The following is a 27361-nucleotide window of genomic DNA, read 5'->3' on the forward strand; positions in this document are numbered from 1 at the left end:
TGTATGGTTGCGCGCGCTCTCTGCGTGTGAAGGCGCTGAGGGAGAACTAAAATATTAGACTAGAGAGCCGAGGCGCTGAAAGGCTTAGTTTGTCGCGGAGAGTGCTTATCACCGGTTGGAGCATTGCTGTCGTTGCCAACCACGTTATTGCCGATTTATTCAGGTGGGCAAAAAGTGGTACTCTTTTTTTCATGACAGATCGAACCCAAGTTGCATCTCAGTCTGCATGCTGCGTTCATCCAGTTGCATTCCTTACAAATGTGGCTCATTTTGATAATGCACTGGAGGGGTGAATTATTGAATAATTGCGTTTTATTGTTGCTCTCAGCCAGACGGAAAATAACATCGAGACCCCTTGCTGAGAGAGCCGTGTTTAAATTAGATTCACTTTAACTAACAAGAGCTCTAAATGTGGAAATATTTTGCCACGAATATAAAGTTTTACTTAGTAGTGGTTACAAAAGTTTTTGCACGTGCTCATTATATTTATATAGAAACTGAATAAATGTAACTTTTTTTTATCAATTTGTCTAATTGTATAGGAGAAGTCCGTTTCTGATGACCCATATAACCCGAGCATTATGAAGCCAAGTTTAGCTCTTAGCATCAAAGCTTAAGTATTGAAACCATATTTCTAGAGCAGGGAGCAAAAGGGTCAAGGTCAGAGACTAAATTTGAGAGCAAAATTTAAAAAAAAATTGAGTTAATAAAAAAAATTATTAAGGAAAAATTTTAATTTTACATTTTATATCATGCCTACGAATTCCTGTGTCAACATAATATCTGTGAAGTTGGAAAAGAAATATTTTGACAATTTTATGCTTAATTTTTTTATAAATATTTTACAGCTAGATGTTAACGCTTAATTCACTCGAGTTTTAAATTAAACATTTGGTTAAATCTATTTCAATAAAGTAAGACAATTTTCTTAAATTTCTATGAAATCAAAATGGAAATTTTGTGTATTTAAATAACAATATTTGCAATGAAAATGTTTCCTCAGGCAAAATAAAATCGCCTGAAGTGATGCTACACATCAAGCGCTGGCTGCTGCTGGCGCTATTTCTAGGCGCACTTTGTTCTGGAGCTTTGTCTGCACGATGCGACCGGGAACCTGAGGGTCGCCTCACCTCCAAGTCAGCCATCGATGGAAGGTTCAGGATCAAAGTCAGCGGCAACCCTGAGAAATACGTACCTGGCGAGGTGTACACGGGTGAGTTTTAAAATAAGTATTCGGAGCCGCCGCCACAGTAAATAATGTACCACATAGGGATTTGGTATAAAGAAAAACCGACCTAATAAATTATGAAAGGCCACGGGTCATCAGTTCACTCTTTCTGCAGTAATAAGAGGGGACGAGCCTGCTGATCTGATCGTTCGTCGATAAATGCGTGGTGATAAATTTATTACTGGTGCTCGATTATTGCCTCAGCGCGCTGCGTTCTAATCCCTATATATGAGCAATAACATGCGATGCCATCATTTCGTATTGATTTTAGATTACATTTCAAAATAAATGAAATATTAATTAAGGAAGTAACACGAAAAACATTTTGATAAAATGGAATCGAAATTCCAGGAAAAATATTTACTGAAAAAATAGAAACGGAAATATGTAATTATATTTTATGTTCATTATTTTAAGATTTTAAATTTTTTTGTAAAAGCTCACTTAGCCCTTTTTATGCCAATAGTCTGCAGGCCAAGGTTATGAATGCAAACTTCCAGAGTTTGAGCCTCTCTCGTCAAAGGGGCCTTTGAGTTGACGATCCGCGTGTGTGTAAAAACACAGATGTTCCCATTAATGCGTAATAAACAGCGGCAACTTGATATAGTTCGATATATGACGCACCATTCGAGCGATGCAAAGCACATGTGCGAGTGTGCCTCTCTCTCTCTGCTAATTAGAACTTTATATACATATCACTCAATGCGCGGAATGGAACGAACGCTCCAGAGAACGGTCTGCGCTGCCAAAAGTTGTGTTGCTTTGTACCGCGGCCAAATTGCTTACCCCGGAGAGCTGCCACGTACCATACATTGAGACCAATTTAGCTCTCTCGGGAGGATGTTCGGACCGATTGAATCGAATACACACTCGCACCTTTTGGCGAGAATTAACGAGACGTGTGCACCGGATGCGCGTAGGTGTCTCGAGAATTCAGCGCCGGTCGCGAAAATTCTTCTTGTATAATTAAATCACTTTCAAGTGCCCTCTCATGCTTCTTATGCTAACGAGATTCAAATCGGGCAAGTGAATTTTAAAGCCCCTCATTAAAAGTTTCTAATTAAACAATCAAAATATAAAACTTTACTTTTGTCGCAGTGACCCTGCAGGGCGCGCGCAACCAGCAAGTGCCGCAGAAGTTCACCGGTTTCATGCTGTCGGTGGAGCCGCTGAGCAATGGAGCGGCCGCCGACACTGCAGTTGGACACTTCCAACTGTTTGGGGACGCTCTGACCAAGTTCAGCGAGAAGTGTCCCAACACGGTGTCACAGACATCTTCCATGCCAAAGTCCGAGATCCAGGTGCTCTGGACCGCACCGCTAACGCCCGGAAGCGGATGTTTAGTCTTTAGGTACAATTTAATAAAAGCAACAAACTTGAAAGGGTATAAAAATCAAATTTATGACCAAGAGATTGTTGGGGGTTGAAAAACAAGATTATAAAATTTCATAGGTCAAACAGGTTTAAAGAAAAAAAATGCATTTTTCTCTCCAGAACTGCTCCAGAATAAATTAAATTAACGATCTTTTAAATATTAGCTGATTATTTTTTTTTAAAGCGATCATTTTCATGTTATTGGAATAATATTAAATACAGAAAATTATTATGAAACAAATGAAAAATAAATATTTTCAAAAATGTTGTTTTAAAAATCCGGCAGGCATAAATTTGATTTTTTTTCCATCAAACAGGATTTTCGTTGTAGTTATTTATAGTCCAATTTTAAGTACTTAATCTTTAGAGCCACGGTGGTAGAGCACCGCGACGTTTGGTACCAGGACGACGGGCCTCTGAGCAAAATTCTTTGTGAGGACGTGCAAGAAAGCCTGGACGAGCAGCCGCAAATAATCGACCCCTGCTGTGCCTGCGACGAAGCCAAATACGAGGTGACATAATGAATATTTATTTTGTAACGCGCGGGCGGCCGTCTTAAGAGCCGAATTACATTATGCAGGTGACTTTCGAGGGTCTCTGGTCGAGACACACTCACCCGAAAGATTTCCCCACTAACGGGTGGCTCACCCGTTTTAGCGACGTCATCGGCGCATCGCACACGGTTGATTACAGGTTTTGGGAGTACGGCGGCATTTCTTCCGAAGGGGTGCGCCAAGTGGCCGAAAAGGGGTCGACCCGTATGTTAGAGAGCGAGCTTAAGTCTGAGGTCAGTAAATTCAAATTGAGAATAATATAATTGATAATTGAATTATTAACTTTGGGAGAAATTTTGTATTTAAACATAGAAATAAATTTGCTATTATTTGCAGAGCGAACACATAAGGACAATCATTAAGGCCAGGGGTATAAGTTACCCCAACGTTACTGGAAAAACCTTTGCCGTTTTCAGGGTTGACAAACATCATCATCTCATGTCATTAATTTCAATGATTGGTATTATTTTTTAATCAATTTACAACAATTTTGAACAGAATTGTTTTTTTTTTCAAATGCTTCAAGATCCATCGCCTGATTGGATTGTTGGTGTTTCTGGGCTGGAGCTGTGTTTGAAAAACTGCAGCTGGGTCGACTCCAAAGTGCTCAACCTTTACCCTTGGGACGCGGGTACGGACAGCGGCGTGTCTTACATTGTGAGTAGGCATCTGTCATTCAGAAAGAAAAAAACAATTTCGAGCCAGATTCGAGCCAATTTGCTTCGTCTATTGCAGTCACCGGACCAGCCAACCAACCCCAGGGAACCCATCAGAAGGATAACATCCAGCTTCCCCAACGACCCCAGATCGCCGTTTTATGACCCCACCGGCGTCGAAATGAAACCACTGGCGCGCCTTTACATCACGAGGCAAAGACTTTACGAGAAGAGCTGCCTCGAAGACGGCGCCAAAGCGAGCCAGGAGGTCCCCGAAGAAGAGTCAGGCGAACAAAGTAAGGCGAATTTGATATCATATATGTGGCAAAATTCAAAGAATATACAATTTCATCACAAAAGGTTAAGTGATAATAACTAGCGCCAATTGGATGCGCACTGTTTTTTTCCGTCCGTGCGTCAGCATGGCGCAGTATTATGATTTTCGAAAATTCCAATTTGAATCGTGCCAAGTCAGAGGTCAGACTGGCAAACAAAAGCATTAAGCTGATGATTTTGTTGTCAAGTGAGCCCATTATATTCACGGCAATCCGCGTCTGTTTTATGAAACCCTTTGTACCACCTGCGAGTAGACGAGTGTCGCGTGGGCGACTGGTCCGATTGGTCTCCATGCTCGGCCTCGTGTGGCCGCGGAATGAAGCACCGCCAGCGCTTCTACTCAAACCAGGTGGAGGCCGAGATCAACATGTGTGACCGCCAATTGACCTCTCGAATGTCCTGCACCGGAGAACACCCTTCTTGCAGGTAACTTTTACATAGAAATTTGCTACTGATTCTCATTGTTTCGATATTTCATTTAGTTTAGGAGAACCAAAGCCGGGCACGACAAGCGATAACCCCATGTGCGCCACCACTGATTGGGGTCAGTGGTCCTCGTGCTCCGTGACCTGCGGCAGAGGAGTTCGCACAAGATCAAGACGTTACATCAACAGGCATGTGCGAAAAATGTGCAACGTTGAATTGCGCCAGACGGAAGTGTGCTTTGGTGAAGAGGAATGTGAAAATGGAGCAGTCACTGACGAAACGGTAAAAAAAAAAAAAAATGAAAATAATTCTTCTAAATCAGAATAAAGGGATTATAAAAGTATAAAGAAAATTTCTTTTGTATTTTTAAAAATTAATTTAAGTTACCTAAAAATTAAATTGCCTTTGTAGAGTTTCTTTGTTAATTTTGCATTAAAATTTTAATTATATGCCAATTTTTTAAACTCAGAATATTACTGGAATTTATATATTAAAATTTTCAGAATTTGCCTTCCTACTGTAGAACAACCTCTTGGAGCGAGTGGGGCCCTTGCAGCGTGAGCTGCGGCCAGGGTCTTCAGCTCCGTTCAAGGCTTTACCAAAGCCAGAGCCCAATGACCCAGCAATGTGGCCTGCCAATGGTGGAGCAGGTCGAGTGTCAGGCTGAGTTGGCGGACTGCGACCTTGGCCCTGAGGACGCCAAGTGTAAGAATAAAAAAATATTTTGAGCAAAATTGAATGAATATTTTTTTACAGCCGTGTGCCAACTGGAAAAGGAAGTTGGGCCCTGTCGCGGGTACTACCCTCGTTGGTACTTTGACCCTTTGACGGAGGAGTGCCAGCAGTTTGTGTTCGGTGGCTGCAGAGGCAACAGGAACAACTTCGAAACGCAGGAAGAGTGCGAATCAACTTGCGCCGAAGTCAAAGGTTCACAATCTCTTTTGCGAGAACAATAGGTTTTCATTCACTAAAAGTACTAATTCCACCGGTTTAATAACGTAGAGATTGCATGCTGAGAGACTAATTAGTGTGTGGGGAATTCAGTTAAAAGTATGTAGTGGCGACGAAAAAAGCTGGATGGGCAGATGGTGTGTGTTTCAGAGAGTTTGGTTGCCGAGAGGGCGGCGAAACTGAACAAGTACGGGGTCATGATTTCATCTGTGGTGTCCTATGTGCTTGAGGACGGCCCAACAAGTTGCGAGTCAACCAGTACTGAAAGTAAGGTGAAAATCTACACCACAGAGAAAGAAAGAGACTGAATCCTTCTTTTGACTTGCTCTGAAGCTCATATTGTGTGTACACTTCAACAAGGTCGCAAAGATTGTGACGAAGAATCGAGTTTGCCAGTTGTGGAAATTTCTTCCTGCAGCTTTTTAAATCTGTTTATCCTAATATTCTTAATAAATGCATGAATTGGTTCACTGCACGTGTGGTTCCATCACTATCAAATTTCTCTAATCAACAATAACTTAAGCATGACTAAAAAATGACACGAAATTAAATAAAAAAAAGCAAAATTTAATTTTTGATAATTTTTGATAGACGGTGACGACACCACGGATAAAACTTCTTTTGGAAACATTGACCTTGACAACCGCGTGGCAAACGTGACAAGGGTGTATGAGCCGTACCCAACTCCAATGGGACAAGTCTTCCCCGTCACAGCCATCGTTGGTGCCAAAGTGGACTGTGAGGTTTCGGGATGGTCTGATTGGTCTGCATGCACAGCCACGTGTGGAAAGGGGTGGAAAAACAAGTGGAGGAAAATCAAGGTGAGGAAAATTAAGTCCAGTCCATCATAGATTTTTAAATAAAGTTCAACCCAAGAAATAAAAATAAATAAATTCAATAATAAAAAATGGTTGGTGCCTTCTGCACCACTAATAAATACTTGAAGGGCGAAGGCCAACAAGACTTTCTTTACATGAACCTTAAAAAAAAAATGGTGACTAGAGTGAAAAATATTTCGTTCAGGTGCATCCCAAAAATGGAGGCAAGCCCTGCCCAAAAAGGCTGCTGAAGAGGAGAAAGTGCAAAGAACGCTCATGTGGTAAGCTATTTTTAAATTTTTAATTTACTCAACATTTTTTATTATCTGTTTGCAAGTGCATATTTTATTTAATATCCTTATGCAAATTTTCTTTCAGCTTCCTACAAAGATTGCATTTAAATTTTGTTTAAAAATAATTTTAGTTATTAGCAAATATATTAATTACTTTTAAATTTACGCAAGAAAAAAAGCAATTGTTGACATTTAAGTTAAATTTTTTTAAGATGGCAGCGATGATGACCACCCAGATGACACCCTTCCCACCTGGGGTGAAGCTTTGATCAGACCGAAAGAAGGTAAATTGTGAATAAAAAATATCCTCAGTGATAATTTGCGCTTAAAATATTGTTTAGGCGGCTTGAAGGGAGGAGGCGATTGCAAGCTTTCTCAGTGGAGCCCTTGGTCACCGTGCTCCCAGTCATGCGGAGCCAACGCTATGGAGCAGAGGACGCGAAGTGTCATTTCGCCTCCTTGGGGCGACGGACTGCCCTGCGGCCCGAGACTGCAGAGGCGCCCGTGCGCTCTTCTGCCATGCCCTCGCTAACCCACGGGGTCCACACCCTGACCCTGGCACACACACACAAATACTCCCTCTTTAGAGATAGTGATTTTTCGGACTTAACATTTTTCACTCTCCAGGCAAAGCATTTAACCTTTTAAGTACATCTACGGGAGGCACTAACGTTGTGTATTATTAATTATTATTAATGATGATTTGCAGTCTACCCAAATATAAATATAACTATTTTGATTTCGTAATAGAAAAAAAAAACGCTTTTTATTTTAAAAAACAGACCTTATGCTGTGTTGGTGTCCGGTGGAACGAGAATGATGTGCGGTTCTGGCTCTTCATTCACTTTTTCACTCAATGCTAAGTCATCGTCCATTTGACGGTCAAGAACAACCTCTTCTGACTCGTTTGAAGTCCCAGCCACTGTTAACTCAAGACCGTGAATGCTTTTCTTGTGCATCACCAGTGATTGAATTCTTCTGAATCCTTTCTGGCACATCTCGCAGGTAAAAGGTTTGGCCGGGTTGTGCACAGAAATGTGTTTGTTTAAAGTCGAGTACTCGGAAAAGGTTCGACCACAGTCCTAAAAACAAAATGTTAGGAGATTGAATAAAAAATTATAAAAATTTACTTTTAATGGGCACACAAGAGGTTTTTCTCCTGAGTGCGTTCGCAGGTGGTTCTTGTAATTTGGGATAGCGATAAAAGATTTTCCACAATTGTCATAAGTGCAAACGAAAGGCCTCTCTCCAGTGTGTGTTCGAAGGTGGATTTTCAAGCAGCCTGATGTTGTGAAACATTTTTCGCAACCCTCTATACTGCACTTGTATGGCTTTTCACCTGAACAAAAATTTCTTTTGCTGCAATGCTTATTATATTTCCAACAAAAATTAACTTCAATACCTCTGTGGAGTCTAGAGTGTTTGTTGAGATCACTAGTAGTTCTGAAGGCCTTTTTGCAATTTTCACACTGGTAAGGCCTTTCGTTGCTGTGGGTCCTCAGGTGTGTTTTGTAACTGTAGCTATTTGCAAAAGATTTTCCACAGCCTTCAGACGCACATTTAAAAGGTCTCTCTCCAGTATGACTTCTAATATGAACCTGGAATAAATAGTTACATTTTTTTTTCAATTATCTCTTAGCTTGCTCGAAAAGTAATTTTTGCTTTTTATAAAATAATTTAATGATTTTTTTTTTTACCAACAAGTGTCCTTTGCTACTATATTTCTTATCACAGCCTTCAAAAGTGCAAGGGTATGATTTAGACTTAGGGACACACGTAGAAACATCTCCGACATTCAAGTGTGAAGTGGATTCTTCTGTGTTCAGCTCATTGACGAACTCGTTTTCAGCTGGGAAAATTTCATCTGTTTTCAGATTGATGCTGGAAGTATCAATTTCATAGACGACACAGTCACACCTTTTTGTTCCATCTTGCTCGGTGGATTCTACATCGATAAATTTATGTACAATAAAAAATAGAATCGTTACGATTTTGCATAGCAGAACCTATTATAAATTTGATACATACCACGAAGGATAACAGTAGCACTACCATTCTGGGTAGAAACAAGAATCGGCGTAGCAAATGCCATTACAGTCAAAAGTTTTTTTTTTGTAAAAAGAATAGATAATCAAAAAAAAATTCTTCTCTTTATCCAGGATTTTTCAGGTGTCAGGTAAGTGAAGTGTGGCCTAAACCAGTCACCAATCCTCTAGAGGAGAGGGCTGCAACGCTGCAACCAGGAACCAGGTTCAGATTGCAAGTTGCAACCTTGCCAGCTCTCAAATCTCAAATTATGCTGTTTTGGTACTTTTGGTTTAGTTGTTGTTGTGTGTATTTTTTGGCTTTGGTGGTTTATGTACATATGTACATACTTTGTTTTTATTTTGTTGCGCCCAGATGCCTTGCCCAGATGTTTCCCCCTCTCCATGTGTTGATCGTTGAGCCTTGAGCCCCCTTGGAAATTTTGGCGCGTCGAACCGGCTGATGGCTGATTGCTGCAAACGAATTCCTCTGACTTTAATTTCCAATTTGTGTTTGAATTAGGTTCTTATTTTGAAAATCATAGGCGTATAATAAAATTTGAAGAGCCTGTTTATTCTATTTTCCATTAATTTTAGTCGGTGCGGTTCCAAAAGCAGGTAAAATCGTCCTTCAAAAGTGGCTCCGTTACCATTATTGTTTGTTAAGCAGTTTGGTGCAACATTCGTTTGTGGATTTGCACAGATTTTTGCACTTTCACATCAGATTTGTGCGTTTATATTTTAAATTCATGCGCAGATAAGAAAATAGATGAAAGATTTTTCATGTCTCGCAACATGTGACCTTAAAATATGATTGATATTTTGAAACATATTGATTTTTTTTCAGGAAACATGAATTTGGCTGACCCAGTCGTTGAGAGGCAGTTGCAAGGGCACAAGTCCAAGATCACCTGCATCACCTTCAACCCTCGATACCCAGCAATTGCTTCAGGAGACTTGGGAAACAACATCATTGTTTGGAATCCCAAGAAATGGGGCAACTCTTTAAAGTAAAGAATTTTTAAATTTTATTTTAAATCATAAGCTGCTTTTAATTGTGACAAATATGAACAATTTAACCATTTAATTTTTTTCTAGGTTTGAGGGTCACAAAGGGTGCATCAATGACCTCCACTTTTCTCCAACTGCCAACTTGCTGGCGTCTGCTTCCTCAGACCGCTTGGTTCGACTCTGGGTGCCTACCTACAGTGGCGGGTTTTCCGAGTTCATGGCCCATTCGTCTGGGGTTCGCTCTGTCCAATTTTCCCCTGACGGAGAGTACCTTGTGACTGCCTCTGAAGACAAGTCTGTCAAACTGTGGCACACAGATGGTAAAAGACGTTTCATTTCTTCCATGACTCATCACACAAACTGGGTGCGCTGTGCCCGATTCTCATCCAATGGACTTCTCATCGGATCTTGCTCTGATGATAGCTCAGCCATTATTTGGGACTTCAGGTATCTTTACAAAAAATAAGTTTTAATTACGTGTACTTTAATTTAAATATAATTATTTTAGGGACGAGAATAAGGCTGTGGAAATTGTTCAGGGCATGGACTCTGCCCCTCACCACCTTGCCTTCAGTCCTGTACATGAGACGACCTTTGCCCTTGCCTATCCCACAGGACATGTTCGAGTGTTTGATATTAGAATGCCTCAGCAACTGCTCCAGAGTTACAAAGCCCATGACAAGGCTGTCCATCAAATATCATTCCATCCCTCGGGCAACTTCATCCTTTCGGCCCACGATGACGGACAAATCAAAGTAAATTCTTTTCATCATTTTTAAAATATCTTGATTAATTTATGCAATTATGTAGATGCTGGATTTGCTCGAAGGCCGACCGATCTACACTATGTCCCTTCACAAAGGAGCTGCTACCTGTGTTGCTTTTTCCCCAAGTGGAAAATTGTTTGCCTCGGCTGGAGCTGACAGACAAGTTGTGATTTGGAAGGTTGGCAACGAAAGCAAGCCTACCGCCAATCCCTTGGCCAGTGGAAATGGTTGGCAGAGAAACACAAACAGAAGTGGCAGTAGCAAGGTAAAACTGCAAACATAATAAAATGTAGGTGTACATTTGTATTATTTAGCCTGGAACTGCTCGCCCAAGTGGTGACAAAAAGGGAGCAAGTTCCCCAGACTTGAACAGAATGAAAGAGCTTGAGGCACGTGTGCAGAAATTGGAGCTCATGTTGCAAGTTTCACCAAGGGGCACCATTGGTGATGAAAACTTCAACCCATTGAGCCCAGACAACTTGGAGAAAAGAGTCATGTGTCTTGAAGAGAGACTGAGCTTTGATGATTCCATCGAGATCAGCCACGTCTAGTTGATTATTCTTAGTGCATTTTTTATCATTGGCTGACGACTTTTACAGTTGTAAAAATTCCTATTCCAAACGAGATGACACCTTCACACTTCAGAGATCTGCCCTTGCAAAGTATTTTTTCATAATTTTTATTATAATCCTTGATCTCTTTACCGGATGCATTTACTAGATTTAAAGAGGTCCGCAAGGTTTTGAGATTTCTTCATTAATTACGTTTGTATCTTCCTCTCAAATAAATAATTTAAACAATCTATTTTTATCTAAAAAAAATATCGTTAATCACTAAATTCTTAGCTTCGTTTCTCCCCCGCCTTAACATAATGATTCTATAAGAAAAGTATTGTAGATTAAATTGTAAAAAGAATTAATCTTAACTATTAAATTGTACAAAATGATTAGAACATTTAATTTATTTGTTAACATTCAGCGCAATATGCAACAAGTGAGGATATAATATTAAATATACAAATTTAATGCAGGAATACCTGCCTCTGGTTCCAAGGAGGCTTGCTATTCAGATGATCCATGTATAACCAAAACAAGAAGTGAGCAAAATTCAAACGTCTGACTCGACAAAGATAAAAGACCGGTGAATTTTTTGAGCTCAATTTTTTGTTTTCGACCATTTGCTTAAAAGCACGGCTTATTTGGTACAAAAAACCACAAAAAACGATTATCTAATCAAGGATTAAACCAATTTTGATGCCACTATGGCTAAAGAAGAATGCAGTTTTGGCAAGAAGTGCTACAGACTGAACCCCATTCATTTCAGAGAATATTCTCACGCCCACTGTAAGATTAAATAATTTTCTTTGAATTTATGCTTTGCTTAACAATATCATTCTCTTTTATATAGTGGAAAGTATAATATCTCAGCAAGGGCTAACAAAAACGGAGGACAAATTTGAGCTTCCGAGCAGCTTCAAAACTGACCTTCCCCAAGATGTCATCAAACAACAAGTTGGTGTCATACTTTCCATGAAGAAACACAAGGAAATGTCTAAAGACTTCAAAGGTTACACTTTTGATATTATTATAAATTAAATAATAAACTTTGGCATGATAATTCCCTCTAGCCCAAAAAGATCAACCAGCCTCATCCAGCTCTGCAGGGCCAAGCAACTCTAATTCAACTAACACAAGACATGGAAAGGAGGAAAGCAGCGTTTTATCAAAGTGGGAGGCAGCTGCTCCTTTCCATTTATTCATGACTGTTGTCCCTAACATACCCCAGACATTAGAGGAAGGTTTGAGCATAAGTTTGTCAGGTACAAAAAAATAATAATCCTCTCTCAGGACAAGTTACACAATAATACACATATACATAATTTATTAACAGATTTGTACCACCCGAGTTTTGGTGACATTGATGAATCTCTGCAAATCAACTTTATGGTTGATGTAAATTTCCTATTGAAAAATTTGGCTGCAGCTAATTGTGTGTGAGTGCTAAAGAAGAATGGGAAAGGATTTTATTTCAATAATTATTTTCCAGAGGTAAACCCATGCTCATCCTTTATGAAACAAGCAATTTTGAGGAAGTTAAAAACCAGACAAGGGAAATAAAAGCCCTATGCGTGAAACCAAAATCTATGTTTGGGCATCACCACACGTAATTAATTTACTTTTTAAGTATTATTAAAATATTTTCAGGTTTGTTTTTTTAGAAAAATGTCAATAATACTTTACAAAGACAAGAGTATCCGAGTTGTAGTGTCAACTGCTAATTTAATAGAAGAAGACTGGAATGATTACTCACAAGGGTGAGATATAAAATACTAAGAATTGATATGAGGTTTAAAAATTCCATTTTGATAACAGAGTTTGGATTTCACCATCCTGCCCACCAGCAGAGGATAAAACCAAAGGCGAGTCTCCGTCAGGGTTTCGATCTTCTCTGGCATCTTATCTCTCTGCTTATAAACTGAAAGACTTAGAAAAATGGATCCAACTTGTTCGAGGAGCTGATTTTTCCAACGTCAAGTACAATATAGATTTTTTGAAAATTTAAATTAGAACTGAAATTATTTTCAGGGTTTGCTTTGTTGGCTCTGTGCCTTCCACTGGTCCGCATGAGGTGAAGCAGTGGGGTCTCGGGCGCCTGAAGCACTTGCTACAAAAATATGTTCCTGCCGAATCTGCAGAAGCAAACTGGCCTCTTCTGGTGCAGTGCTCTTCCATAGGATCTCTAGGCCAAACCCCATCTGACTGGGTGGAGAGCCAGTTAAAATCAACTATGCTTGGAGCAGCCAGACAACCACATTCAAAAACACCCCTTTACCTGGTAAAATTTTTTTGCTAGAGTTAATTTTTTTTACATATTTTTATTTTAGATCTATCCGTGCTTGAAAGATGTGAAGAGCAGTTTGTCGGGAGGTGGATGCTTGCCGTACTCGTATGCTACGCACAGAAACCAAATGTGGCTGTGCGAGTTTGTCTACAAGTGGCGCGCTGACTGCAGAATGAGGGGTTTTGCCATGCCACATATCAAGACCTACAGTAGACTGTCTCCAGACTGGACGAAAGCGGCCTGGTTTCTGCTCACCAGCTCTAATCTGTCAAAAGCTGCTTGGGGACGAAGTACTCACCAGGGCCAAGGGCAAAACATTTTGTCCTATGAAGCTGGAGTTTTGTTTGTTCCTCAGTTGATGGTATATTTATTTGCCTGAAATTTTCCTATTTTTAATATTTTGTTAACAGGTTGGTAAGAAACACTTTGAAGTTTCACTAGGACCAAAACAAGAGAGCCAAAAACTGCCTTTTCCATTTGATTTGCCACCAGTGAAATATGATTCTTCCGATAAAATGTGGGTTTCTGATTACCTACAGCAGTAGATTTTAAGGAGAATGCCAAGGAAAATAGTATACAGATCTGAACCTTTAAGAACGGAACATTAATTAAGCTTTGGTTTTACTTCTTAATTTTGGTTTATTATTATTTTTTGATAGATTTTCACATTCATATTTTTTTACTTACTATATTTTATAATAATAAACTTAAAACTTAATAAATGAAATGTATTTTGTAAAAACTGAAAAAAATCTACTGAAATAAACCTTGACCAGATTTCATCAAATTTATGATTACCTGTACGTCCTCTTAATGAATAAACTTCACCAAGTTCTGTTAAAATGAATCATTCAAGTTTTTGGAATTTTGTCGATTCAGGATATTTTGCAGAAAACAATCATTCTCTGTGGAAAAATGTATTTCACTTTAATTCAGGGAGCATGCGTGGTGGGGAAAATCTACTAACATCCTGCAGTGTTGGCCTGAGTAGCTAGCGCATGCCATACAACTGCAGTCCATAGTTGGCCACCTTTGGTGCCGGTGAGCAGCAGAGAGATGTCAAAATAGACCTTTTGACCTCCCTGGGCCATTGAAAATACTATGCACCTGTGATGTAAGTAATCAGATATCCACAAAAAATTGGCACAAAGTTTTTTTCAATTATTAAAATTGGGTCATATGTATTTTATGCGTTATTTTTGTATTTTGCCAAATTTAAATTTCCAACGGGTTCAGATTTTAATATGTGTATTAGATTTTATATGAAATTTATTTACATAATATATGTTAAAAGAAAAACTATTTTCGCGTCATATTATGCAAAGCGCTCGACCTCTGGGAAGGCCTACAAATATCGATCTGACTCTCGGTGCAATCACTGCTTTTAATTTGATGGGTTGCAACAGCCGCACTTAGGGGTTGCTTGCTTAGTGAAGTCACGGACACTCATTATTGCTCTCGGCGCAAACTGCCGGCTGACACTATTTTCGTGCACCGAGTTTTGATCAATACTCCAGCCGGCGTGCGTGTCGACATTATTGTTGGCAAAAGGCAGGAAGAATTTGCACCCGAAGGGTATGCACAACACTTTAACTCTACCCTCAATGTTTCTAATTTGTTATGTAATTTTATTTTTAGTTAACCCAAAATTATATCATAGAATTTTGCAGTGTATTAATTTTAATTATTATTATTTTTTTTATTTCTTAGTGATTTTTCCATAATTATTTTAAGTTAAGGATATAATTTGTTAAGGTTAAAAACGAGAAAAATTTTAATTTCATTATTTATTAGTTTGTAGCTTTTTACATCATATTTATGTGTGTAATCATTAAATGACGCATACAATTTAATACAGAGTGTGGTACAAATTTGTAACTTCTAAATTTGACGGAACTTAAGTATTTCAAAATACAGTAAAAATTGATAAGCTGAGAGCAATTTTTGAGTGATTAGATTTTCTTCAGTTCTTCGTCGATTTCAGGAATGATGGACTTGAACTTCTGGTACTGTTGGGCGCTCATCGAGATGCCCTTCTTTCCTGGCAGCTCCTTACCGTCCTTCTCGTAAAACTCCCTGATGTCGATGTAGACCTTGCCCTTGAACTCACGAATCTTGACGTAGCGCATCTTCTCGAGCGCCCATGTGGGTTCGTCGGCGCCTTCCACCTTGGTGGAGGACGAGGCGGCCTGCTTGTCGCCGCCGGTCTTCTGCTTCTTGCTGGGGGCTGGGTTTCTGTCCTCGGGCCCAGAGTCCGAGTCGCTGCTGTCCGACTCGAGCTTCTTGTTCTTAGGCATCGTGTCTTGTCTAGAAGCTTCGCAGATCACAATTTGGCGAGCCGGTCTAAAGTTGCAAAACAGAGATAGCGGCCTAGCGCGGATTAAGATTAAGACGGACATGCAGCAAGCGGCAAAGAGTGATCAGCGAACGGGCAGCCAACGTGAGAGAGGCGGAACGCAGTGTTGAAAAATTGGGTTGGCACTAAATAGGCGCGTATTCACGCGTACTCACGTCAACTTTCATAGAAAATCTTTGCAATTTTATTCTTCGGAAACTGAATATAAAATACTGTAAAATACCAACTTGAATCTCCAAAGTTTACCTTCAGAGTGATTTTAATGTAAAAGAACAAAGAACTCATACAATTTCAATTTAAAACCTTCAGAAGAAAAATGAAGTGGATCCACATTTGTTTGTATGTATAAAAATTAAAATGGCCTGAATTTTTTTTATTATTAATACTGTCTAAAATCTAAACTAAAATAGTTTTTTAAAGAAAAACAATTCTGCATATCAAATTCAAAACATCAATTTTTCAAAATCAAAGATTTTTAATAATTATCTATTGTGATCAAAATGCAGTTATTATCAAATATAAATATCTCAACAAAATAATTATCCGTAATCATCAACGCAAAAAACACGGGAAACGAGAAGGGTACGTGGTGACGGGCGGTGAGAAATTAAATTTAGCTAGAAACAGAGTTTTTCATAAAATAATCCCATTTTTTACCGTTGATAATTATTCTGTGGACATATTTATATTTGATAATAATTGACATTTTGGTCATATTAGATAATTAAAAATATTATATATTGCAAAAAAAAATTGATCTTCTGAACTGAATTTCATTTTTAGAATTTTCGTTTTTAAATTTTTGTCTACATTTAAATAATCAATACCGGTTTGCTATTTTTCCCCATAAAATCCAAAATACTAATTTAAATTTGGTTTGTTATAATAAAACAAACCAATTTTTTTAATTGGGAAGAACTGAAATCTCTACTTAAAAAAAACACTGTCAAATTGTCATTAAATTAAAATTAGTAACATCAAGTAATGGTCACAAATAAAAAAAATGTCAGGACGATGATTGCTGAGTGACGGTGCGAGAAATGTTTTACCTGAAGTGATTCTTGACGCACTTTTTACCACAAATTGTCACGAGAAGAAGTATTACCTGCGGGAGCGAAGCTGAATGACGTTATTTTCCTTCCTTGCTCTTCACATTCTTCATACTCTCAACAACAATGAAATATTCATTGGCGTCAGTGCGCAATTTCTAAACAAGTAAACACTTTTTTTTATTTTCGCTGCATTTTTTTTTAACATGATGCGCTAAATTTTGTCTTGCAATTATATATTTGGCATTGTTTCAAATATTTTCATATAGGAGGATAGAGTAGACATTATAGATACAGGCAGTAAAAGACGATATAAAGTATAATAGCATTAAAAATATAATGATATAACAAATAATGCAATAGATATTAATTTAAATGAAAAACACTTTAGATGAAAGCTGGATGAGAGAACTAAACTTTGCTCTAGATATTTTTAATATGTATAGTTCAAATTTTGTAATGCAAAATAATAATTTAATGCGTAACGTTAGCTGTGTAATTTACCATGTGAAAACAAATTATTTTATCAGATTATCCAACTCTTAAAAAAAATCAAATATCTCCGCAGCACAGTGACGTCATTTTGTCTAGGCAAACTATAAATATGATTAGTGGATTAGCTAAAGAAACCGATTGAGTGTTTCTCTTTTGCCTAGCGTCTTCCTTCAAAGCAGTTGGGCTAATTTGATTCAGCGTCATCAAAAGAGGATTTTCGTCATACATGCGTGCATTTATTTTCTTTGAATCGCACCACTTTTGTTTGCTCAGAATGTGGTCGTTAACTTGACACCTACGTTGCTGACATGCACATTTTAAATGGGCAAAAAACTGAAGGGGCGAGAGGGGAAGACGCGAAAATTGCCATAAGAGGAGCGCCCTTTTTTGTCGTTTTCGTCCCCGACGCTGAACAAAACCAAAATCCAATGGTGCGATGGTCTCACTTTTTCAGATTCGGCCGACTACGATGGAGGAATGTTACTACTGGTACATCATCGGCGCCCTGTTGCTGCTGCTCCTGCTCTACACCACCCTCGAACTGCACTACTTCCTCAGGACCATTATTTGCGTCGTCTGCGCCAGACTTTTCAAAAAGAGGGTGCACATTCTCGACACCACCACCGTCACAGGCAAGTTCTTTACTGGCATTGACTTAATTTAAAATTAAATAGTTTTTCAGAAATCAGAAATGTTTTCAGATTGAGATATTTTAATAATTGTTTGAAGAAAAATGAAAGAAAAAATATTGAGGAAAAAATATATTACATAATTCCTTGATAAGTATTTGCAGCATATATTTTGGTAAAAGAAAAATAGAAATACATATTATAGCTGAAAATGTTTTGCATTAAAATGGTAGTACTTAAAAATTAATCATAAAATTAAATTAATAGTTGGATCTCTGAAGAATGAAAATTAGTTTATATAATTATGCATTAGGCATGAAAAGAAAATATTATACTACAATAAATCCACAATTAAGAAATTGTAATCCATAGCAAGTGTATTATTGTCACTGCCCTTAAAAACAAGATATTAGAATTCACACTTCGCAAATTAGAGCGCATTGCAAAAATTCACTTTGAGCGCGAACGAAAATTTTTGGATAACTTAAGGACTCCTTAAATGCACGCGGTTTCAACAATTGAGTATCTAATCTTTCCGTCATTACAGCTGTCAGTATGGTTGGTGTATGTAATCATCGTGATGTACATTATTATGACATGACCGTTTATTCTGCGTATCATTTTTGCTTAAAAGAAGTTAATACAAAAATTGGTCTGCAGTAAAAAAAAGTGTGCAATTGCACGTCAATAAAACGACAGGCAATACAATGAAACGCATGATTCGTGCCTAATGATGCTTTAGACATCATCAAGTACCAGAGCTTCAAAGCACTTGCAATGACTCGGTGTTTTCATTATTCCCCAAGGTTGCATTAAAAAAGCTTGAAAATAATGCGTTCTACCCGAAGAACGTTTTAATGTTTTTGTGCAAAAAGCGTAGTTCACAACGTAGCTTACAAGACAATTTGCAACCTTAGCGCGCAGTGAAATTGATATCATAGTGTAAAAACGCCACTTTGCCTCAGTCGCTGCCCTTTCCGCGACTTCTAATGTGCTCCAGTATAAGTGGTTTTTCGTATTATTTCTCTCATCACTTCAATTTTCGCACATAGGAAACATAAAAATAAATTGATAATCACGAAATTTTCAAGGTTTTACCAAGAGGAATTACTTTATTTTATTGCTCTTCTGTTCACTGAGCGCTGCCCGTAATTTAATTTTAAGTAGAAAAAATAGCCAAAATACTTTTTGCAATTCTTTTTTTTTTAATAAATTAGAAGAGCGTTATCCTATGATTCCTACGAGAAGTAAAGAACAAAAACAGAGCCATACCAGATAAAAATACTATCATGATTTTTATTTTGATTATACTCTTCAGCAAGGAAATAAAATATGGAAAAGAAAAAAATAAAAGAACGTAATTTTTATATTTAATTGTTGCTTGCCGTTTTATTTTGCTGTTAGAAGATTCTGCAGTTATAGTGATGAACGTAGTTTATTATTTCCCTATTTACACGCTGCGATCTGTCTGTAGTAGAAAATGAATCTGCATCGCCTTTGAGGCATTAAAAGCGTGTGCATCAACCTTGTGTCAAACCAAAGGAAAGCCTTGGCCTATTCGCAATGCACTTCCGAGTGCAATTGTAATTGCTCGGTCTTCATAGCAACAGTAAATCAACATAAATTGGCATCGACGATCAACGTTCAAGCATCATATTATTACTTGGCTGGCAAATAACAATTATTAATATGAAGAAATCGGTTTCACTACAGGTGCGCGCAAGAAGGTTTTTGCCACTGGCCATTTCTTTTTCCAATAATATCTGTAACATGAAATCCGTTCTTGTGCGCGATGTAGCCGAAAGGAATTATTTAAGTTTTGCTTTAATAAAAATTCCGTACTTTCTTTGCGTCAACTGACAGTACATATATGCGATCGGATACGAGCTTTTGCTAGAGGCCAGACAAGCAGACGAACCAAACTGGTTTTATGTCTTATCATTGATGCTGAGTTTTATGATATATTTTATTTATTGTTTCTTTAAAATTATGTTTTTAGCTTGATTTTTTTTACTGGAGATTTTTTAAATTCACGACTTCTTGATGTTACATGGCAATAAAAGTTCTGCAATTATACGCAGATTATTTTCAATTATGCGCACTTAAAATTTTTGAGTTCCAATAGGTTTGTATTAATTAAAATCGAATTAAGCCACCTCTTGCTGCCACGTGCAAAATATCCACAATTGCAAGTAATGCACCACACGAATAGGAGATGGCAAAAATGTAAAAAAATAATCAGAGAACCTTTGCACTGACTCAAGACTTCTTCTAATTGATCTGTCAGAGGAACGTGATTTTAACTTTATGCTCGCGCAATTTTTCTGTGATTCATGATGTGTCAGTTATAAATTTTTCTTATTTTTATTTTTTTGAAAAAAAAAAAATTCAAATGTTTTTAAAAATCGTGATGAGGATAATCGCTAAGTGTAGGTTCATGCATTATATCTTCCCCCTGGAGGATATCCTTAAAATTAAATTTAAAATATGAAGTTATTATTATATTATGTTTTTTAGGAATCTGTCTTACAAATGACGTGGACACACTGCTCTTCCACATGAACAACGCCCGCTACCTAAGGGAGTTGGATTTTGCCAGAGTGGACTTCTATGAGAGGTCAGGACTCTACAGCGGAATCAAAGCCAAAGGTGGCGCCGTCGTTCAGGGTGCGTGCACCGTCAGGTACCGCCGCTTCATCAGACCATTTAGCATTTACAAGATCGAATCAAAGGTTGGTTTCAGTTTTTAAACCCCCAAAAATTTTTTTAGGCCATAATCAAAAATTTAATTACACTACACTCACTTAGATCATTTGCTGGGACGACAAGTCTGTGTTCATGGAGCATCAGTTTGTTACTCCCCGAGACAACTTCATCAACGCAATTGTCGTCTGCAGGCAGAGGATAATTGACGCTAACGCCGAGGAGGTGATGAAGGATCTTCTAAGCAAACCTCGTGGCTCCAAACCCAGCGCTGACATCACCGTTGAATCCCCGATTGAGCGGCCTGAAGTCCCTATGCACATTCAGAAATGGATTGAATTTAATGACCTGTCAAGCGCGAGTCTTAGAAAAAACGACTGTTGAACTTTTTTCCTTCCAAAATTTTTAGCAATCATCCCAAGTGTTGTGATGTTGAGAGACGAATAATGAAGCAGGGCTTCAATTCACATACTCATCGATTTTTCCTTTCCTGCCTGACTTTTTAATTTGAGTTTTACTTTTTACTTGGCTTGTAAAGTTGGCTAAGCTCTCTCAGTGATTTTTTATAAGTTAAATTATTACATGATATATCGTCTACTTATAAACTTTAATCTTAAAAGCATTTTCTATCTGCAGTATTAAACACGCTTTTAGTGCAAAAATGATAAAAGCTTTGGGTGGTATGTAGTATTATGTTTTAGAATTTTTAATTAAAAAGAGCCAGTATATGTTTCTCTTGAATGCAAGTGGTTTTGTTCTAACGCGACTGAAAAACTAAACGATTTGTTCTCCTATATTTATTTTCCTGGATTCAAAGCAATTGATGAGCATATCTGCCTTAAAGAATTCCATATATTCTCTATTCCCATTTGAGAAAAGCAGGAAGAGAAAGACTTAATTGTACATGCTTATGAAAGTCTCGGTCGCACTCTAGCAATGAGAGTGTGCAACTGCGTATGCGGTGATTTCAAGGTTAAGGCTAGTTTGTAACTGTCGCGCGCGAGCGAGAATGAAAAAATCATTTATGCATCACGCACCGCACCTTTTCTTACTTCTCAGCACGGACACGCGGCGTGCTTTCTAGTAAGAGCACAAACAATAAAATGTTATTTACTGAAAGGAAACAATGCAAAAGTTTGCAAAGGTCGACTATTAATATAGTGTCCTGATCAGCAATCTTTTAGCACAAACTACTTTTGAGATTTGACTGTTCAAAGTTATTTGAAGAGCTAAACTATTTACCCTGTTGTATAGTTTGACAGAAATAAACAGAACGTTAAAATTATGACAACAAAAAGACAGGGCTTTTATTTTATTTATTTCTCTAAAATTGTATACACATGTGAGCAAGTTTATATTATATCAAACAAATTGAATTAATTATGAGGTACAAGAATTTACTTAATTAAAATTGCCTAATGCGAATCTCGTTGCTGTTGTAATTTGTCGTAAGATGCAGTAGAACTCCCCTGAGGCGACTGATTGTGAGACTTAGGCTTGCGAACTGGCTTTGTGTTGGCGCTGCAATCCAGAGCAAACTTTATCTCCTCCTTTAAAGTGTCAAGGAAGTTTGCCTGCAAAAAATTGAAAGTATTGGAGGTGACGTGATTAATTTGGATCCTCACTCTTTCCTCCACTGCCACTTTTCGAGTGTTCCACAGAAACTCAAGTACGGCAACGAAAAAGGCACCCACCATTCCTCCTATGAGTACCACAAAAACACCTCCGACATTGGCCAGTCCAAGTTCAGGGCCTGCACTGGCCACGGCCACGTTTTGCTTTAGAGGTTATTAAATAATTATTGTATTAAATATGAACCAAAATTAAATACCTGGCAGGCGCCGCCTCCGTGCATTTCTTTCCACCACTTGGTTTTGAGGCCTAAAAGCTTACCCTCCTCTTGTAATTTTAAAACAGCTCCGCTTATAGCAGTTCGGTAAGGAGAATCTGCAGTGGCATAAATATTAATATTTATTGATTTTGTGGTAAGCTATTCAAAAGGCCGCTAATTTATTGTTTTATTATTCAGAGTCAAGTTTATTGCCAAGATACTATTAATAGCGAAAACTCACTCAATGGCATGGCCACCCCATAGCCCTTGGAGTCCAGAAGGCCACCAACTTGCTGCAAGTCACAGTTCCGTTCCACCACATACTCGATGGACGTCGACTCCATGAAAAATGCGTATGTCCGCTTGCTTTTGGCTACGCGCTCCACTCCTTCCCCATTGGACGAGACAAAAACGCTTGGCTTTGTGGATTCCATGAAAGACCACATTTTTTGGTACAACGAGAAATTTGAATTCTGCAATATGCAAAAGTATGATTAAGTATTTTAATAAATGATTTTGAGCATTACAGAGAAGAACGAAAGAGTTGAGCCTCCAGACACTGCTCCATATTTGATTTTGGTCTGCTTGGCCAAGTCTTCAGCTGATTCAATTGTGGCGTCCATCCTTTCTACTGTTAAGAAAGCGGCTAAGTTGGCGGTGTAAGACGAAATCATGATCAAGGTAAAGAACCACCACATGCCAGCAACCATTCGCGTTGAAACAGCCCTATTTGAAGATTACATGCCAATTAAATAGAGTTTAAAAATGAAAAAAGTGACGAAACAAAAATAAAAAAAATTGTGGGGCTCAATTTTTTTTTTTAAATATAAAAATTCCCCAAAAAATTGCTTCAAAATTCCTTTCAAGGAAAAAATTTTTGCAAAAGAAATATATTGATAAGACACACGCTTAGAAATTTATTTATAGAGAGACGGTCCGTGGTTAATAATATGAGAGACATGTTACAATTAATATTTTGTAATGAATATTTTAAAAGATATGTACAAGAGACGGAGCATGCCACATTAGAAAGCAGAACAGTTATTTTAGAGAAGAAGCAAAGCTTTTTTGAAAATAGTTTATTATTCTATGTTCTAATGAAATATAGCAGGGTCGAATTATGTGGTTTTGATGTTCTATTATGGATTAATACATGAGAAAATGTAGCCAGATTATATACTAAAGATGGAAATAGTGAGACTTTGAAAAGCCTATGGAATTTAATAGCGGATAGAAATACGGAGTGAATTTCTACTAACAAAATTTTCAAACCAAAATTTGCGAGAATTTGGGGAAATAAATTTTAATTTTCATCTCTAAAATAATTTTGGCTCTGACAAATGTCATCAGTGCGGGCAAAGACAAAATGTTGAAAATATTGAACACAAGGACGGGGATTTGTGATATTGAAGAAATTATAATACAAGGATATATACGAATTGGCATAAAAGCAAGACATTTTGATATATCAGATACATAATTGACGATTTTATACTTGCTCTTTAATAACTCTACTCTCATCATCTGCCTGAGGGATATATAAATTCTCGCTTTGCGGTAAATTAATAGTTCTCAAATACTACTACAAAACATGATTAAAAAGCCAACTAGGTGCGCCTGCTTACTTTGGGGCAATATCTGAGCCTTGCTGCATGATTGAACCACAATTATGCCAAATCAGGTTACATAGAGTGAGGTTATTTTCCAGTTCTTCGGGTTCATTGTTGCAAGGGTGAGGACTGGTCCATTCATAAGGGGTAATTCTGCAATGCAAGTCAAATGCGTCCCAACGAGAGTTGAATATACAGTTAAATTTTGCCCATCCATATCCTGATTCCAAATATACAAATTCAACTTGAAGGGAAACAAATTTTTTACATTGGCTGCATGGCAGAGACTTGATCGATCATTCTGATCCACGGTGCCTGAAAATTGTGTAAGTTTGACAGCTCTTGGGATTAGTAGAGGTGCACCAAGAGTTTCTTTTTGTGTGTGTCAAAAACATATCATCCAAATGCATAGCAAAATGCTGCGTGTGTTGCAAAGGACTCTTAATAATTATTGGTAAAATTCAGTTCAGATTGGTTTCGGTGCAAAGGGGAATCTCTTACTTGGGCAAGAAGTCGCAGCCCTGTTGCATGAGAGAACCAATAGTGAACCACAATGAGTTGGGCATGTTAAACTGCGCCTCGAGCTCATCAGGCTCTGGATTGCACGGGTGCGGATTTTGCCACTCATTGGGAGCCAACCTGCGATTCAAAGTTGTATGCAAAATATTTAGCAGAAAAATATAACATTTTTCAGCCATGGCAATTAAGAAGTCCTCTGAAATGTGTTGTTGATTAGATGATTTTAGATTACCTGTTATTGTAATAAGAACATGGGCAACATTTAAAATCAGTTTCAAAAAATTATAATAAATAAAGATACATTTACTAAAAGCAAAGGGTTTTAACCAATAATTGTCATTTCACCACTGGAGACGTGTACGTCAGTTCCTTGCTAATTTCGTAATTTAAATTTACAGATAGCAGTTTGCATACTTGGAATTTTGTAAAATAAGATAAATCAAATGCATACCTGGCCAGCAAGAACAAAATAACAGAGACGCCGAGGTATGCAGTGGCCATGTACAACCAGACATCCACTGAGAGGGGAGACAAGAAGGAGAACAAGTTCGGTGGTTGCTTCACTGGTTTACTGTATAAGATGCTGATACCTGCATTATTTTCAAACATTAATTTGGTCCCCATATTGCAAATTAAAACACAACCTAGGTTCATGAACGGCATCGTAAAATCGACAGCAGTTTCCCTTTCATAAGTAATTGTCAAATCGCAAATGGCCAAGTCGGCTTTCTGTGATTAAGTAGTATTAAATGCATTGAACATTTGCAGCAAGAATAATTTTGTGCTTGCCCTTTCCAAAAGCTGTTTTACGAGACCATCCCACTTCTTGGTGTTTGGGTTGTAGCTTCCGTAGCGACCGTCGGGGACCAACTGGAATTCATATTTGAAGCCCAGGATTTGAGAAATCTCGTCAATTAGGTCAATGGAGTAGCCTTCGAATCTTTCATTGCCTGTCAGTTTGTCTGCATTTGGCCGGAACATTAAATATGGCGCACCCTGATTGGAATAGTAAAATTATTTGAGAAATGATTGAAAATTTGTCATGACTTACAATGCGCGACGAGACAATAAAAGTTTTATTCTGAAGATTTTCAATAATCAGGTTGCGGATTTCTCCATCAGACATTGTGTGATTGATTCCTATCTGAGGATCCCAAGCAGCAGTCTTCACCAAATTTCCTCTCTGCCATTCAATAAGATCCAGAGTAAAGTCTGTACGCAGGCCGACATTGTCAAACCTGACAGGTCCCGTCAGTCCTTTCGTTTCCATCTAAGCTCAATTTTGTTAATTGCACTCGTGAAGAGCCAAATTGATAACTTACAACTCTCATATAATTAATCAGGCTGTAGCCATGCGGCCAAGTTTCCTGCTTATCACAGCTTAATGGTTTGATGTTGATTCGCTGGGAGGAGGACAGGTCGTGGAGGGCGCGAGCAAACAAATGGACGGCGTCGTACATCAGCGCAACGTCCGTCTATTAAAAAGACACAAATTCATAAAGCAACCTCTTGGTCAAGAGAGTTCTCACAGTGACTTGACTAGCGGACAATGTCAAAACTCTGCCTTTTCGCATTTCACCAAATATCCAGTCCTGGACAACATTTTGCACCTCTTGACTTGTCGGATCCAAAATTCTCAGAGATGTGATGTTTGTCCTGCCATATCTAAACTCCTCCAGATCAACAGTGTGCAAGTCCTACGCAATAAAATTTATCCAAAAATTCAACATAAAATAAATAAAAGCGCACCATTGATATTATGAAGTAGCTCTGATAATCTTCCATCATTTTCACTTCTTTTGCCTGCTGCAAAATCTCCAAAATTTTGTCTGTGTCGCAGTCAAGGATTATATGGGACTCCGAAGACGCCTGGACTTGTTTCAACAAAGGCCTGCAGAGTAAATATTAATTAAAAAATTTTAAAATCAAAGATATTTTCCAATCAACCTGTAGTCGTTTCCCTCCTCTAGCTGCCTGACAGTTATTGGCGAGTCGCTCGGTCCGTGGTCTTTCAAAACCTCCTGCAGTCTGATTAAGGCTTCATTGTGTTGATAAAGGACAGTGAAGGTTTTCCAACCCATATCTCTGACAACTGCTTTCAAAGCCTAAAGTTTTAAGTTCAAAACAACCAATGCAAATTAAAAACGTGGGATACATCGGATACATAAAAAGAGAAAAAATTTTAAAATAAAAAACTTAAAAAAGACCAAAAGAAAAGTACCAGGGCAAAGATATGCGGCTCAGGATACATATTGATCTGCACACTGTTAGGAGGAAGCTCCCTTGGTTCCCAGTGTGTCTGAATGTGAGGAATTTCCTTGTTGTTGCAAATGGACTGCACCATTCCGGCAGTCGTTCGGGACTGAGGACCAAAAATCGCTGCCACACCTCGGCTTGCCAAGTTACAAACTAACAAATAAATAAAAAAAATATATAAAAAAGTAATTTAACTAACAAAATAAAATGTCCACCTTTCTGCGCCGTTTTAAAACTGTCAAGTGTCGGCACATGTTCAATTATGGGCACCAGGGTGGTTTTTGGCAGCAGAACCCTGTCCATGTTGACCCTGTCGACAGCATACCTGAACGCGATTTCCTGCAAACTGTCTTCGGGGTGGAAGAGACCGCCTGTAGGAAACTGGGTCATGAAAGAATGCGCCTCCGAAGAACTAAAAAAACCCACCGATGTGCACCAGGTCGGGGTAAAGGACGGCCCGACCAACGGCGGTGAGGCCCAAAAAGAGGCCCGCGAGCAGAAAGGCCCTGCCACTCGCCATTCTTCGGACGGTTCGGTCAAAACATCACAGAGAGACGCGCAAACAATCAGACGGAAAATGCTTCCTCTTGGCTGCGGCTCGGCCGACGGCTATTTTTAGCCCAAGAAAAAAACT

At 38.3% G+C, this 27361-nt stretch overlaps 7 protein-coding genes across 11 annotated transcripts; 4 read left to right on the top strand and 3 right to left on the bottom strand.

Annotated features, from left to right (window-relative positions):
* Nucleotides 1-5: 5 nt before the first annotated feature.
* Nucleotides 6-7388, top strand: LOC132203217 (spondin-1-like). 3 transcript variants are annotated; one of them, XM_059630821.1, is made up of 16 exons: nt 6-163; nt 1004-1213; nt 2327-2579; nt 2970-3114; nt 3183-3389; nt 3493-3616; nt 3683-3813; nt 3892-4108; nt 4376-4574; nt 4631-4856; nt 5078-5279; nt 5331-5501; nt 6117-6346; nt 6549-6624; nt 6849-6920; nt 6978-7388. In XM_059630821.1, the coding sequence occupies exons 2-16, from the start codon at nt 1027-1029 to the stop codon at nt 7166-7168; spliced, it is 2631 nt and encodes an 876-aa protein (XP_059486804.1). In that variant the 5' UTR covers nt 6-163; nt 1004-1026; the 3' UTR covers nt 7169-7388. The 3 variants fall into 3 exon arrangements, with proteins under 3 accessions (XP_059486804.1, XP_059486805.1, XP_059486806.1); XM_059630822.1 differs by having other exon boundaries at nt 4403-4574; XM_059630823.1 differs by lacking the exons at nt 6-163; nt 1004-1213 and adding an exon at nt 1932-2144.
* Nucleotides 7370-9039, bottom strand: LOC132203220 (zinc finger protein 76-like). The gene is made up of 5 exons (XM_059630838.1): nt 8665-9039; nt 8334-8581; nt 8039-8234; nt 7767-7975; nt 7370-7718 (listed from the first exon to the last, which is right to left on the bottom strand). The coding sequence occupies exons 1-5, from the start codon at nt 8726-8728 to the stop codon at nt 7422-7424; spliced, it is 1014 nt and encodes a 337-aa protein (XP_059486821.1). The 5' UTR covers nt 8729-9039; the 3' UTR covers nt 7370-7421.
* Nucleotides 9040-9113: 74 nt separating this feature from the next.
* On the top strand, nt 9114-11276 carry LOC132202989 (POC1 centriolar protein homolog A-like). The gene is made up of 6 exons (XM_059630383.1): nt 9114-9278; nt 9508-9670; nt 9759-10118; nt 10180-10426; nt 10482-10703; nt 10753-11276. Exons 2-6 carry the CDS (start codon nt 9513-9515, stop codon nt 10987-10989), a joined length of 1224 nt encoding a protein of 407 aa, XP_059486366.1. The 5' UTR covers nt 9114-9278; nt 9508-9512; the 3' UTR covers nt 10990-11276.
* A 248-nt stretch (nt 11277-11524) lies between these two features.
* LOC132202987 (probable tyrosyl-DNA phosphodiesterase) lies at nt 11525-14120 on the top strand. Its single transcript, XM_059630382.1, has 10 exons — nt 11525-11781; nt 11846-12004; nt 12066-12257; nt 12329-12431; nt 12485-12601; nt 12657-12752; nt 12811-12972; nt 13024-13273; nt 13323-13640; nt 13690-14120. The coding sequence occupies exons 1-10, from the start codon at nt 11700-11702 to the stop codon at nt 13822-13824; spliced, it is 1614 nt and encodes a 537-aa protein (XP_059486365.1). The 5' UTR covers nt 11525-11699; the 3' UTR covers nt 13825-14120.
* Nucleotides 14121-14247: 127 nt separating this feature from the next.
* LOC132203022 (protein THEM6-like) lies at nt 14248-21815 on the top strand. 2 transcript variants are annotated; one of them, XM_059630445.1, is made up of 4 exons: nt 14248-14393; nt 17634-17811; nt 20326-20540; nt 20617-21815. In XM_059630445.1, the coding sequence occupies exons 2-4, from the start codon at nt 17649-17651 to the stop codon at nt 20893-20895; spliced, it is 657 nt and encodes a 218-aa protein (XP_059486428.1). In that variant the 5' UTR covers nt 14248-14393; nt 17634-17648; the 3' UTR covers nt 20896-21815. The 2 variants fall into 2 exon arrangements, with proteins under 2 accessions (XP_059486428.1, XP_059486429.1); XM_059630446.1 differs by lacking the exon at nt 14248-14393 and adding an exon at nt 14711-14854.
* LOC132203024 (RNA polymerase II transcriptional coactivator) lies at nt 15055-15712 on the bottom strand. Its single transcript, XM_059630448.1, has one exon. It carries the CDS (start codon nt 15676-15678, stop codon nt 15232-15234), a length of 447 nt encoding a protein of 148 aa, XP_059486431.1. The 5' UTR covers nt 15679-15712; the 3' UTR covers nt 15055-15231.
* Nucleotides 21794-27344, bottom strand: LOC132203021 (glutamate receptor ionotropic, kainate 2-like). 2 transcript variants are annotated; one of them, XM_059630443.1, is made up of 17 exons: nt 27154-27344; nt 26943-27098; nt 26693-26880; nt 26419-26576; nt 26221-26362; nt 26007-26168; nt 25794-25946; nt 25523-25741; nt 25261-25467; nt 25116-25200; nt 24923-25061; nt 24454-24591; nt 22870-23068; nt 22584-22815; nt 22343-22458; nt 22137-22289; nt 21794-22085 (listed from the first exon to the last, which is right to left on the bottom strand). In XM_059630443.1, the coding sequence occupies exons 1-17, from the start codon at nt 27245-27247 to the stop codon at nt 21927-21929; spliced, it is 2700 nt and encodes an 899-aa protein (XP_059486426.1). In that variant the 5' UTR covers nt 27248-27344; the 3' UTR covers nt 21794-21926. The 2 variants fall into 2 exon arrangements, with proteins under 2 accessions (XP_059486426.1, XP_059486425.1); XM_059630442.1 differs by having other exon boundaries at nt 26001-26168; nt 27154-27343.
* Between the last annotated feature and the right edge of the window lie 17 nt (nt 27345-27361).

The sequence above is a fragment of the Neocloeon triangulifer genome, unplaced genomic scaffold (genome assembly GCF_031216515.1).
Source record: "Neocloeon triangulifer isolate White Clay Creek 2 clone unplaced genomic scaffold, ASM3121651v1 ptg000017l, whole genome shotgun sequence".
NCBI classification, from domain to species: domain Eukaryota; kingdom Metazoa; phylum Arthropoda; class Insecta; order Ephemeroptera; family Baetidae; genus Neocloeon; species Neocloeon triangulifer.